Raw genomic sequence first — 15,084 nt, 5'->3', positions numbered from 1 at the left:
TGTCATCCTGGGCGACTTCAACGCTCGTGTCGGCAAAGACTCAGAAACCTGGCCAGGAATCCTGGGCAAGCATGGCGTCGGCAAGTGCAACGACAATGGGCGCCTCCTGTTGGAGCTCTGCGCAGAACAGCGGCTTGTCATTACAAACACCCTTTTTCAGCAGAGGGACAGCCTTAAGACCACCTGGATGCATCCCCGATCCAAACACTGGCACCTCCTGGACTACATCCTGGTGCGAGAAAGTGACAAACAAGATGTGCTCCACACCAGGGTCATGCCTAGCGCGGAATGCCACACTGACCACCGGCTGGTTCGCTGCAAGCTCAACCTTCACTTCAAGCCAAAGCCCAGGAACAATAAAGCCCCCAGAAAGAGGTTCAATGTTGGAAAACTGCAGTCAGACGAAGCGAGAGGAAACTTCCAGGCAAACCTCAAAGCAAAGCTCGACGTTGCAACCCGCATTTATGAATAGTTTGTTGGTATTTGGTAAAGCTGTTATCCAATCAATGTTTAGAATTGATTGCTGTTGCCCTGTGAGCAGTGTGATGCTCTATGAATAACTCCAAAGATTAGAAGTTACCTGACTGATAGGCTTTTACTACCATAACTTTATTAGGGGAATCAAGGGGGAGGAGCCCCAGGTACAATCATCAAGGGGTGGGCCACCTGTACATGTACAAACAGTGGTTCCACCATACAGTGAATAGAGTGCATTTAGTTGCATTTAATTTGCTCTCTCACTACTTTATTTTCACAGTAAGATGAATTCCTGCTGATTTTTTTCCCCCCCTTGGCAGTTCTGACCAAAGATCGTCAACCTTGAATCCTGAAAACTCAGAATCTTTCACAGACCTGCTGAGTATTTTCAGCTATTTTTGTTGTTTTTTTTTTAAGAACATCAGCATTTCAGAATAAAAAAAAAAATTCATAATAATACTAGGGCTCGCTGCATTAGCCCCTAAGGTATCGTTAGGAGGAGGTTGAGTTTGAAGGAATGGGAAAGGTGCACAACAAGAGGCCAGTTATGAAACTGTAGATTTTAAAAACAAAGCAGCAAATTCTGGAGATGCTGAATGGACCAACTTCAATGGAAAGAGAAAGAATTCTGGTCTGGGACTGAATACTACCATGTCTGCTGAGAGTTTCCAACATTTCCTGTTTTTATTTACATTTACAGTTTTTTGTGTTTTTTAACCAGGTGAATTCAGTCAAACTAATTAATCTATTTTTTAAAAAAAACTAAAATTTTCTATTATCCAAGTTGGCCCATGCATATATGAAGGGTGGGTGATCAAATGAATGAACTGCATTTAATGTTTTGAGAGAATGCAGAGAATCTGCAGTGCACTGCCTCTGTATGAAAAAGGATCCAAATAAATCACAAGGAACAGTTATTCATTGCAGCAGAGATAAAGAAGGACATCTGTAAAGCATCGAGAGAATCAAAAGACTGGGATCATTATATTCACAAAAGGAATTTGTGTTTCAAACTTCAATTTAACAAACCTCTTCCTGTGATGACTACCTTGTTCATAATTATTAGTGTATAATGCAGTCAATAAAGAATTTTTCATGATTCCACAAGGTCAAAAAGAAAATTGCTGGATAATGATTTGATGAATAATTCCGTATTTTTTTCAAGTATTGATTGACACTGAGAGACAGATAGTTTAATGTAAGACGAGCATCCCTTTATTTTGAGACTGTGCCCTCTGATCCAAGACTCTCCCACTACTGGAAACCTCCACCTCCACTCTATCTAGCCCAGTGGTTCCCACCCTTTTTCTTTCCACTCACATCCCAAGTAATTCCTATGCCATTGGTGCTCTGTGATCAGTAAGGGATTACTAAGATGGATTGTGAGTGGGAAGGGAAGGTGAGAATCACTGTTCTAGATCCAATTGTTACTGAAATATTTTCCTTGAGAAAAATTATCAATGGCCCATTTCCTTCGGAGTTATGAAACCGTGCCCATAACCAGTCAATTAGGTACAATTAAAACAGTGGTTTTCAGACTTTCTTTCCACCCACATTCCACCTTAAGCAATCCCTTACTAATCACAGAGCATCTGTGGCATAGGGAATACTTAAAGTGGTATGTGAGTGGAAAGATAAAGATTGAGAACCATTGATTCAGAATGTTTCAATGTGGATTCCCACCCTCATCCATTTAAACTCCAGCGAGTACAGGCCCAGAGTAATCATGTTGGCCCTCTCATTCCCTGGTATTGTTTGTCCATCCCTCCCTGTAACTCATGCCCTCTTTTCCAGGCAGCACCCTGGAAAATCTTTCCTGTATTGAAGTGACCAGAACTGTGCACAATATTCCAAGTGAAGCCTAACCAATGTTTTGATTACTTGAAATTTGGCTTCCTGGCTCTTGTACTCAATCACCTGACCAATGAAGGCAAGCATACCAGAAGCCTATCTGCTTGAGTGACCACTTTCAAGGAGTTGGGTACTTCAGAGGCCTCTGCAATCATCAATGTTGTGAAGAGTCCTGCTATTAATTGTTTACTTTCCCCTTGCATTCAATCTTCAAAATGTAATACCTCACATTTATCTGAATTAAACTCCATTTGTCATTTCTCTCTCCATATTGGTAACTGATCTCTGGTATATCCTTTAACAGTCGTTGATATTGTTCACAACTCTACCTATTTTTGTATCACCTGTAAAGTAGCAATCCCACCTGTCTACTTTTACATCCAATTCATTAATATAAATTACAAGTGACAGGTGCCCCAGTACAGGTGTTGAAGTCATCTAGAGCTGTAAATAAAGAATACAGCAGGGAAACACCAAACCAGTTTAAAATACAAACAGTTTACTACTTTGGCTGCAGTGACGCCGGTAGCAGTGAGGAAGTACAAGGAAGAGTTAAGTAACCTTTTTCTGTACTCAACACCCACACAGTTTATACAGGTTTCAGACGTGATTTAAATAGTCAACTGGGACTAATGTCTATGTGCAGTTCTTGAGTTTCTTGGCTCAAGATACTTAGTAATTGGTACAAATTATTGACAAATTGGCGGTTCAATATTTTTGTTTCTGTCAGCTTTTTTTATTGGCTGTTCCTTGAGAAACTCTTTGTTCTTGCTTATCTTCCTGTCACAATGAAATATTGTCAGCAATAGTCTATTCCAAAGATGATGTTGAAGACTTGTATTGTTTAAGCTGAATAAGTCTTTTAATTATGGTGTTATATTTCTTCAGCTAATGCAATGTCCTTCCTTATCAACAGAAATATACTTTTCGGTTCATGTCAAAGCATAATTTCCTAGTCAGCCATTTTACTAAAAACATCCTTACAAAGCTCTTTATTGAAGCATTAATTCTGTTAATGGGTTTAATTACTATTTTGTAAGCCTGCATGTAATAGCAAGAGGTCCACAATTCTCTACACCAGTACGAATCCCTGTGGAACATCACTGGTCTCAGACCTTCAGCCAGACTAACACCCTTTGACCACTACCCTCTGTCTTGTATGGGCAAGCCAATTTAAAAAAAAAATGGCACCACCTCTTTCTTGATCTCAACATGCCCCAATATGTCAGTATTCTCCACTTTTCACCATCTTCCATGCACTTCTTGATGAATACCAATGTAAAGTACTCATTTAGTTTTTCACCCACTTCTTCTGGTTCCAAGCACATGCCCTCTTTTGTGTTTGAGCAGTCCCATCTTCTCCTGAGTTATTCTCTTTAATGCAAGTGGAATAGTTGACGTCTGAAAATGCAACCTCTCTCATTTGTCTAGATTAAACTCCATCTTCCATTTCTCTGCCCGAACTTCCAGCTGACCTGCGTCCTGCTGTGTCCTTTGACAACCTTTGTCATGATCCTACACCACCCCCACCCCCCACACTCTGCCATTTTCATGTCATCAGCAAGGTTACTAGTCAGACCACTTTATTTATTTCGAACACAACAGTGGTCCAACACTGATTTATGAGAGACACCTTTGGTCACAAACCTCCCCTGACTACCCTCTATCTTTTATAGCCATGCCAATTTTGTATCCAATTTACTAGCTCACTGTGGATCCCATATGACAATCTTCTGGATCAGCCAACCACAAGAGACTTGTGCTGACCTTCCGTAATAGGAAGGTCTAGGAGGCAGGAAGAAGGTAGATGGTTGACAGTTAGGAGAGGGAAAGGGAACAGGCAGGCAGTGCATTCCCTGTGGGCATTCCCTGAGTAACAAGTATACTATTTTGAACACTGTTGAGGGGGATGACCGACGAGGCAAAAGCCATGGCCATCAGGTCTCTGGCATAAATAGAGAATTCCATAGTTGGGGGAACACCATCTCGGATGGTATGTTGCCTCCCTGATGCCAGGATCCGAGATATCTCTGATCAAGTTCATGGCATTTTCATGAGGAAGGGTGAGCAGCCACATGTCATGGTCTTTGTAGGGAACAACTATGTGGGTAGGGTGAGTAAGTCCTGCAAGGAGAATTCAGGGAGTTGGGCAGGTTGAGGGACAGGACCTCCAGGGAAGTGATCTCAGCATCTCAGGACTGGTAAGGTTAGAAATGGGGGGACAATGGTGCAGGAGGGAGAGCTTCAGTTTTCCGGATCATTGAGCTCTCTTCAAGGGAAGGTGGGACATGTTCTGACAGGATGGTTTGTATCTGAACTGGAAGGGGACTAATATTCTTGTGAACAGGTTTGCTAGTTTAAACTAGAGTTGCAGGGGGGAAGGGGAACCAGAATGTTGGAGCAGATTGAGGAGTGGAGGAGGAAAAAGATGATGTTTAAAATTGCATGCACTGTTAGAAGTCAATGGGTTGAACGTGGTGGAAATGTTCTCGGATGCATCTATTTCAATGCAAGGAGTACTGTAGGAAAGGCAAATGATCTTAAAGCATAGTTTGTCATGTGGAACTACAACATTGTGGCCATCAGTAAAACTTGGTTGCAGGACTGGCAGCTCAATGTTCCGGGCTTCTATTGCTTTAGACATGATAGAACGGGGGGAGGAGCAGCATTGCTTGCCAGGGAAAATATAACAGATATGCTTGTCAGGAGAGACCAGAAGTCTCATCTACTGAGGGTATATGGGTGGAGTTGAATGACAGGAAAGGTATGACCACACCCATGGGGTTGTATTATAAACCACCCAATAGTCAGCAAGAATTGGAGAAGAAAATCTGTAGAGAGATAGCAGACAGCTGCAGGAAACATAAGGTTGTGATAGTAGGATATTTTAACTTCCCATATATTGACTGGGACTCCCATACTGTAAAAGGGCTGGATGGCTTGGAGTTTGTCAAATGTGTTCAGGAAGGTTTTCTAAATCCATATATAGAGGTACCAACCAGAGAGAGTGCAATACTGGATCTCTTATTAGAGAACAAGACAGGACAGGTGACAAAAGTATGTGAATGGGCAATATTTTGGGTCCAGTGATTATAATGGCATTAGTTTTAAGTTAATTATGGAGAAGGATAGGTCTGGTCCTTGGGTTAAGATTCTAAAGACCAATTTTGAAGATATGAGAAAGGATCTAGAATGTGAGGATTGGGATAAGTTGTTTTCAGGCAAGGACATGTGAGGTAAGTGGAGGACCTTCAAAGGTGAAAATTTGAGAGTACAGAGTTTGTATGTTCCTGTCAGGATCAAAGGCAAAGTTATCAGGCACAGGGAACCTTGGTTTTCGTAGATGTTGGAGATCTGGTTTGGAAGGAGAGAGAGGTGTATAACACTTTGCATGGAGCAAATGAGCTACTTGAGAAGTACAAAAAAATGCAAGAAAACCCTCAAGAAAGAAATCAGAAAGGATAAAAGATTTGAGGTGGCTTTGACCGACCATGTGAAGGAAAATTCTAAGGGTTTCTACAGGTTTATTAAGAGCAAAAAGATAGTAAGGGACAAAATTGGTCCCCTTGATGATCAGAGTGGTCGGCTTTGTATGGAGCCAAAAGAGATGAGGGAAATCTTAATTTTTTTTTCATCAGTATTCACTCAGAAACTGGCAAAGAGTTGCATTGGAATTCGATGGGCCCCATCCCCCCTCACCATTTGCAGTGAACATTTCCTAGATGGCCCTCTGCACATGACTCATGGGCTTTTGACCCTCAAGGTCACCCCTCCACCTCTTTGTGAATCTCACCCCAAACTGCAAGCTAGTGGCCACCAGGAGCAGGGGATACTGTGCTGCAGAGTATTCATCAGGTTGGAGGTTCAGTGTTTGTTGGGCGAGGGCATAATCGAGGCCAATAATAATTGCTCCCTTCTTGATTCTGACTTCCACCTACCCTGTCTCAGTGAACACTTACTCCCCAAATACCTCCCTTTATGCAGCTGTGATATTATTCCTGGTTAGCAGGGCTGCTTCCCACCCCATCCCACCTCTTTTGCCTCTCTTCTTATCCCCTTTGAAACATCTGACACCCAGTGCCTGTGTCAGACAATGCTGTCCTTGTGTCAGCCAAGTCACTGCAATAGCCAGATGTCGTAATTCCACTTTGTGATCTGTGCTCTAAGTTCATCTGCCTAATTCCTGTGCTTTTTGCATTGAAGTAAACACATTTTAATCCTTTGAACTGACGACATTTATGCTCCCTCCACTGCCAGTCATTCCTCACAATCTCACGACACATTGCATCAAACTTTCCACCATCTGTTCTATTCTCTTCCCTATCATTCTGGATCCCATTCCCCTGCTAATAAACTAGCTAATAAAATTGAAGTGCCAGTTGATGAAGTAGACAAAGACGAGGTGGTCAAACAATAATCATGGCTTTTAATAGCAGAAACTCATGGTACAATAATGAAAGACAATAGGTGCATATACAGTTATACCCAAGGGGAGTGTCCTTAACAGGAGAGATAATGCACAGTCAATGTTAGTACAGCAAGGCTCGTCAGAGGAGAGTCAGGCAGCTTGGCAGACATTCACCACACACCCTCCCCAAAAGCTCCAGCAAACCTCTCTTCCATGATAATGGTTCACTTCTTGTTCAGGTGTAACCTGTCCTTTTTTTTAATCCCTATGGTACCTTCCCCAGAAGAGAGTCATGCTAATTGTTTTATCTACATTTTATAAAGTTGGTTTCAGGCAGATCAATAGAACCATAGAAAAATCCAGCTCTGAAAACAGGCCCTTCTAGTCTGCTGAACTATTCTGCCTAATCCCACTAACTGCACCCAGTCCATATTCCTCCATACCCCTCCCATCCATGTACAGTAGCTCTCCAAGTTTTTCTTAAATGTTAAAATTGAGCCCACATTTACCACTTCTCTCACCAGTCTGTGTAAAGAAATTCTCCCTCATGTTCCCCCTAAACTTCCCATTTCACCCTTACCCATATCCTCTGGTTTGAATCTCACCTACCCTCAATGTAAAAAGCCTGCTTGCATTTACTGTAAACTAATTATAATTTTGTAAACCTCTATTAAATCTCCCATCATTTTTCTATGGAATAAAGTCCTAACCTGTTTAATGTTTCCCTGTAACTCAGTTCCTCAAGTCCTGGCAACATCCTAGTAAATATTCTCAGATTTCAAATTTATTGTCAGAATACATATAGGGCATCACATACAACCCTGAGATTCCTTTTTTCCTGCGGACATGGAAGAATTACCACTAATTGGTAGTGCAAAAAAACTATACACAGCGTAAACATGTAAACAAAGGAAGAACTGTAAACAGATAACAAATGTAAACAAACTGCAATACAGAGAGAAAATCAATAAAGTGCACAAATGATTTGGATTTTGCCATTGAAGAGTCTGATGGTGGACAGGTGGCAGCTGTTCCTGAACCTGGTGGTCTGAGTCCTGTGGTCCTTTTACCTCTTTCCTGTGAGAACTGTGTGCGCTGGGTGGTGTGGGTCACTGATGATTGCTGCTGCTCTCCAATAGCAGCGCTCCTTGTGATGTCCTGGGCTGTGTTCCTTACATTTTGGTGGCCTTTATGCTCAGGGGTATTGGTGTACCAGACTGTGTTGCTGCCAGTCAGCACACTTACCACCACACCTCTGTAGAAATTTGTTATGGAAGTAGAGACACTGACGTGCTTTCTTCACAATGTCATTGGTGTGCTAGGTCCAGGAAAATCTTCTCTGCATTCTTTCAATTATTGGTATCTTTCCTGCAGTGAGGTGACCAAAACTGCACATAATAGTCCAAATTTGACCTCTCCAATGTCTCGTGCAACATAACCATAACATCCCAACTCGTATACTCAATACTTTGACTAATGAAGGCCACTGTGCCAAAAACTCTCTTTATGACACTATCTACCTGTGACGGCACTTTCAGGGAATTATATATGTGAATTCCCAGATCTCTTCACCCTGCTGCACTCCTCAGATCTCAAACCTTTGCTGTGCATGTCTATCTCAGTTTGCCCTTCCAAAGTGCAACACCTCATACATGTCTGCATTAAATTCCATCTGCCAATTTGCTGTCCATTTTTCTGTCTGGTCCAGAACCCTCTGCGGGCATTGAGTCTGTCAATCTTTAGATAAAACTCTTTCAAATTGTGATTACTGATGTCCAAAGGTCACTGACCATCAGATCCTCAATTAACCTTTTTCTCATTATATAAACACTAGACCTTCCTCAGCATTTTACCAAAAAGCATAAATTCATATCCATAAATTTAAATTAATGTCTAGTGTATATACTGCAACAGAGTATATAGAAATTGGGGCAGGTTTTTTAATGTAGGTCAGATACAAACACTTTAAAACATATTATTTAAAATACTGGAGCTCTACTAATGCTAGACATATCAGCTCCACAGCTTTTGCAAGAGCTTTGAAGAGTGCTCAAGAGACTTCACTACTGGATTGTTGTTTACAAAAGGCAACAGACGAAAAATCTTGTTGGAGCTGCAGATTATCTGGAAGAGAACTTGTTGTTCTAAGAGGGTAATGTAATTTTGCAAACAAAGAGCGTCAACCTGTCTTTCTATCAGAGAGAGAGAGAGAGAGAGAGAGAGAGACACACACACACAGATCTTCCACAGGGTAACAGCCAGCAGAAGCAGCTGGGTCTGGAATTGAACAAGCTGGAAAGCTTGTGGAAAGCCACATTTTGGAAGACGGTCAAAGCTCTTGTGGTTCATGCAAGAGGAGAGGACTGGCTGTCTAATATTTCACTTGGAATAAGAGAAACGAAAAGGAACTCGGTGGTGACCTGAAAAAAAAGTTATCATCTGGAGAACCCTGAAGGGGCAAGTTTTGTCAGCAAGACACTAAAGTTACTGATGGAAGTACATCAGTTACGGACGTCCTGGAACATCAAATATCTCTGAAAACCAACAAGAACCTTCCTGAGCGGTAACCGTTTACCTTTCAAGCACCAAAGTCTGGTGAACTTAATAAATGTTAAATTTTGTGCACAGTATAAGAATTATCTGCAACCAATGAATTTGGAGGAATGAGAAGTGAGATTGGACTGTGAACCAAAGAACTTTACTGAACTTACACACATTAGATACATGTGTGCTTAGAATTATAGGGGGTGAAGCTAAGTTAGATAAGTAAAGTGTGATTCTGTTTTCATGTTTAAAGATGATTACAAGCAACTTTGTTTAAGTAACCATTTGTCTTGGTGAATATCTATTGCTGCTGGGTTTTGGGGTCCTCTGGGCTCATAACATTTTAGATTATTGTGCCCCATGACTTGTTTTATCCTTGTTCATGCATCTACAATTTCCTCATTTGTACTATGCCCTACATTGCTGTCATTTCTTTATGAGATATTGACTTTGATGTAACATTTGTGTGCAACACGGCCTCGATAAGCTATCCTAAATGACCCCTTTAACCTGATCACAATGTCTTCTTGCTGCCTCCTTCAGGCAGAAGCTACAATAGCCTGAAACACAGCAATTCTGGGTTCAATAACCTCTCTTTCAGCAGCTCTAAAATCTCCTTATACTACCAAGCTACTCTTGGACCACCAAAAGAGAAAAGCCCTACCTCAGTCAACCGTGCTTCATAAGACATTCTCCAATCCAGGCAACATCCTCAAAATTTCCTCTTCAACCTCTCCAAAGCTTCTACATCCTTCCTCTAATGAGGTTGTCGTAGGTATCCCTCAAGGTTGAGGATGATGGCCTCCATTCCGTTAATCCACAGAGTGAAGATGCCTGTGCGTCTTTTTGTTTAACCTGTACTTGATGTTGCACACGATACTTCACAAATCAACCAACTAATTCCATAGGCTTGAAAACCATGATGATTGGAGCTGATGGATATGTTGCAGCTTGTGTCTGCCTTTACAGCCATTGAGTTCAAAGTAACTTTGCCTGCCTGTTCCACCGTTGGTTGGATTGTTCTTTGTCAGGGACCTCACTCGACCTTACCACCATGGGTGGCCCTAGCAGGGCCACAGTTCCAGATGGCATCACTCTTGGGATTACAGGACCACACAAGCTTCTCCACCACAACAAGGTGCCAGTCTACTGAGAAGACCAATGAAGTGACTGGATCTGAATACAAACAAAGTGTGGGCTAACATGAGTTTTACGGTGCCACAGCATTACCCCAGTCTCTTGAATTCAATCGTCTGCCTTGTAATGAAGGCCAACACACACAAAAATATCTTAACCACACTATCAACTTGGGTGGTATGGTTAGTGCAACACTACAACTTCACCAGAAGTGCCGGGTTCAAATTTGGCATTGCCTAGAAGGAGTTTGTATGTTCTCCCCATGACTTTCATGAGTTTTCTCAGGTACTCCAGTTTCTTCCCATCCTCCAAAAACATACAGGGTTAATTGCTGTAATTGGAAACACTGGTTTCAATGGCTGAACTCTGCTTTCACCATGCTAAAGATAGATTTTTGCACACCAACCTTGAGGGATCTATGGACTTAAAGATCCCTTTGTTTCACCTCACTGTTAAGAATCCTGCCATTAAACACATAATCTTCCAACATGCATCACCACATTTGTCTGAGTTCAGCTTCATCTGCCACTTCTTTTCCCAATCTCTCTTTGGCTTGGCTTCGCGGACGAAGATTTATGGAGGGGGTAAAAAGTCCACGTCAGCTGCAGGCTCGTTTGTGGCTGACAAGTCCGATGCGGGACAGGCAGACACGATTGCAGCGGTTGCAAGGGAAAATTGGTTGGTTGGGGTTGGGTGTTGGGTTTTTCCTCCTTTGCCTTTTATCAGTGAGGTGGGCTCTGCGGTCTTCTTCAAAGGAGGTTGCTGCCCGCCAAACTGTGAGGCGCCAAGATGCACGATTTGAGGTGTTATCAGCCCACTGGCGGTGGTCAATGTGGCAGGCACCAAGAGATTTCTTTAGGCAGTCCTTGTACCTTTTCTTTGGTGCACCTCTGTCACGGTGGCCAGTGGTGAGCTCGCCATATAACAGGATCTTGGGAAGGCGATGGTCCTCCATTCTGGAGACGTGACCCAACCAGCGCAGCTGGATCTTCAGCAGCGTGGACTCGATGCTGTCGACCTCTGCCATCTCGAGTACTTCGACGTTAGGGGTGTAAGCGCACCAATGGATGTTGAGGATGGAGCGGAGACAACGCTGGTGGAAGCGTTCTAGGAGCCGTAGGTGGTGCCGGTAGATGACCCATGATTCGGAGCCGAACAGGAGTGTGGGTATGACAACGGCTCTGTATACGCTTATCTTTGTGAGGTTTTTCAGTTGGTTGTTTTTCCAGACTCTTTTGTGTAGTCTTCCAAAGGCGATATTTGCCTTGGCGAGTCTGTTGTCTATCTCATTGTCGATCCTTGCATCTGATGAAATGGTGCAGCCGAGATAGGTAAACTGGTTGACCGTTATGAGTTTTGTGTGCCCGATGGAGATGTGGGGGGGCTGGTAGTCATGGTGGGGAGCTGGCTGATGGAGGACCTCAGTTTTCTTCAGGCTGACTTCCAGGCCAAACATTTTGGCAGTTTCCGCAAAGCAGGACGTCAAGCGCTGAAGAGCTGGCTCTGAATGGGCAACTAAAGCGGCATCATCTGCAAAGAGTAGTTCACGGACAAGTTTCTCTTGTGTCTTGGTGTGAGCTTGCAGGCGCCTCAGATTGAAGAGACTGCCATCCGTGCGGTACCGGATGTAAACAGCATTTTCATTGTTGGGGTCTTTCATGGCTTGGTTCAGCATCATGCTGAATAAGATTGAAAAGAGGGTTGGTGCGAGAACACAGCCTTGCTTCACGCCATTGTTAATGGAGAAGGGTTCATAGAGCTCATTGCTGTATCTGACCCGACCTTGTTGGTTTTCGTGCAGTTGGATAATCATGTTGAGGAACTTTGGGGGACATCCGATGCGCTCTAGTATTTGCCAAAGCCCTTTCCTGCTCACGGTGTCGAAGGCTTTGGTGAGGTCAACAAAGGTGATGTAGAGTCCTTTGTTTTGTTCTCTGCACTTTTCTTGGAGCTGTCTGAGGGCAAAGACCATGTCAGTGGTTCCTATGTTTGCGCGAAAGCCGCACTGTGATTCTGGGAGAATATTCTCGGCGACACTAGGTATTATTCTATTTAGTAGAATCCTAGCGAAGATTTTGCCTGCAATGGAGAGCAACGTGATTCCCCTGTAGTTTGAGCAGTCTGATTTCTCGCCTTTGTTTTTGTACATGGTGATGATGGTGGCATCACGAAGATCCTGAGGCAGTTTACCTTGGTCCCAACAAAGCTTGAAAAACTCATGCAGTTTGGCATGCAGAGTTTTGCCGCCAGCCTTCCAGACTTCTGGGGGGATTCCATCCATACCTGCTGCTTTGCCACTTTTCAGTTGTTCGATTGCCTTATATGTCTCATCCAGGATGGGAACCTCATCCAGCTCTAGCCTTAGGGGCTGTTGAGGGAGCTGGAGCAGGGCGGAATCTTGGACTGAGCGGTTGGCACTGAAAAGAGATTGGAAGTGTTCTGACCATCGGTTGAGGATGGAGATCTTGTCGCTGAGGAGGACTTTGCCGTCTGAGCTGCGCAGCGGGCTTTGGACTTGGGGTGAGGGGCCGTACACAGCCTTTAGAGCCTCGTAGAAACCCCTGAAGTCGCCAATGTCCGCGCTGAGCTGTGTTCGTTTGGCGAGGCTAGTCCACCACTCATTTTGGATCTCCCGGAGTTTGCGCTGAAGATGGCTGCATGCGCGACGGAAGGCTTGTTTCTTCTCTGGACAGGACGGCTTTGTAAGGTGAGCCTGGTGGGCAGCTCGCTTCTTTGCCAGCAGCTCCTGGATTTCCTGGCTGTTTTTGTCAAACCAGTCCTTGTTTTTCCTGGAGGAGAAGCCCAGTAGCTCTTCAGTGGATTGCAGTATGGTAGTCTTCAACTGATCCCAGAGGGTTTCAGGGGACGGGTCCGTGAGGCGGGTTGCAACGTCGAGCTTTGCTTTGAGGTTTGCCTGGAAGTTTCCTCTCGCTTCGTCTGACTGCAGGTTTCCAACATTGAACCTCTTTCTGGGGGCTTTATTGTTCCTGGGCTTTGGCTTGAAGTGAAGGTTGAGCTTGCAGCGAACCAGCCGGTGGTCAGTGTGGCATTCCGCGCTAGGCTCTTTTCCCAATACATCCTTCCTATATACTGTTGAAACCTACAACAACCTTCTGCACTATCCACAACACCTCCATCCATTGGGTCATCTGCAAAATGCTTACAGTTACATGCACAGATAATACAATATATGTGATGTCATGTACATGCTCTGACAATAAATCTGAAATTTGTAGAGATACAAAATTGTTGAAACGGTAATTAATTTCTAGTGACTCTTTACGATCCCATTACAATCTTTCAATGAATAATTTTTCCTGTGTCCTGGCTAACAGTCATTCTCAAATAACCTGCATTATTTTCATATCAAGAATGTTTAGGATTATTTGTTTTTTTGCTTGTAATGACTTCTGTTATGATGCAAGAAATGTTGAACAAGTTACCCATTTTTACAATGCATTTTTGTAAATCTTCCAGATCATCATTCTTGGCAAGCAGTGATCCAAAATGTGCTTTGATGAACAATGGATATCCCTGAATACTTGGATTTGGATGCAATAGATTTTAATGATGATACGGTAAGATTTTTTTGATTTTCTTTGTATTTATTTTATCTTAAGATACCGAACTATTGGATGTACTTCTGACATTTAGACAAAATATGCAAACTTTGGCAGAGAAATAATATTTCTTTAGTTGAATTCAGCTTTGTTCTCAAATTTATTTTTAACTTTTAAATGTTGGATTAAATATAATCGTCAAACTCAATGGCCACAAAAAGTTTAGCTTCAGGTTTCTAAATAATATTGTTTTATTTACCTTGGAATCTATTTCCACTGGAAAACTACCAATTGTCATATGTTGTTCTGCAAAGTATTGATGTTTTATAGACAATGGTCTTGCATTGATAAGTTGGCAGCTGTTAAATGTGTGTAATATCTGACTCAGTAATATCATTCTATCAGAAAAATTGAAGGAGTGAATGCGATGTAATTATTGCAGATATTATTTAAATCCTTAATTATCTGCTCCCATTGTTCTGAATTGTAAAATACTTTTCTTTTTGATGCCTTTATAGATTATTAATAATTAACTGGCTCCATTGTAGTAAAAGAATTCTAAGAGGAGCTGACCTCTAGTGGTGAAATAATTACCATTCATTTTCCTTGAATTGCTTCATCTAGTTCTCTCGCTGTTCTTTCGTATGCTCACAGCATTTCGTTAACCCGATTTCTTGGCCTGTTTTGAGGTAATTTTCTTTGGACTCCTCTGCCCTCTTACATTTAAATAAATGTTTGACTAGATGGTTTTATATCCAAAAGTGCATTTAGAAAGCGCCCTTGTGCAAAATATTGATCTTTCTTCCATCATTTTTTAAGCTCACTTCTTCCTTTCTACTGCCTTATTTCTCCATTCTTTAAAATGGCGTACCTCCCAAGCAAAGCACAACACCAAGGTTTCACATGAAATAAAACGAATCAGTGAAGCCACAAACCCAGGCAAAGCTGGTTGTCAAAGAGTTAGATTGCTCATTTAGAAGCAGATATTCCAGCCTTTAACTGTTGTGAAACCATGGAAATTTATTCTCCCCCACTGGATTCCTTCTGCATTCAAATAGGAATGCAAAAAAAACAGTCTTAAACTGTGGTAAATTTCAGGACTTCAGC

At 42.5% G+C, this 15,084-nt stretch overlaps 1 protein-coding gene across 3 annotated transcripts in view; it reads left to right on the top strand.

Annotated features, from left to right (window-relative positions):
* sncaip (synuclein, alpha interacting protein) overlaps positions 1 to 15,084 on the top strand; it is a 111,336-nt gene that overhangs the window by 35,107 nt on the left and 61,145 nt on the right. For 2 of the 3 annotated variants that reach the window (XM_069893605.1, XM_069893597.1), the window contains one exon: positions 13,895 to 13,995. In XM_069893605.1, coding sequence (XP_069749706.1) covers positions 13,942 to 13,995 — 54 coding nt within the window. In that variant the 5' untranslated portion in view covers positions 13,895 to 13,941. Of the gene's footprint in view, positions 1 to 13,894; positions 13,996 to 15,084 lie in introns of those variants that run through there. The other variant, XM_069893615.1, reaches the window with a different exon arrangement.

This window comes from Narcine bancroftii, chromosome 1 (assembly GCF_036971445.1).
Source record: "Narcine bancroftii isolate sNarBan1 chromosome 1, sNarBan1.hap1, whole genome shotgun sequence".
Lineage (NCBI taxonomy): Eukaryota > Metazoa > Chordata > Chondrichthyes > Torpediniformes > Narcinidae > Narcine > Narcine bancroftii.
This window is presented reverse-complemented; position numbering and strand designations above follow the sequence as displayed.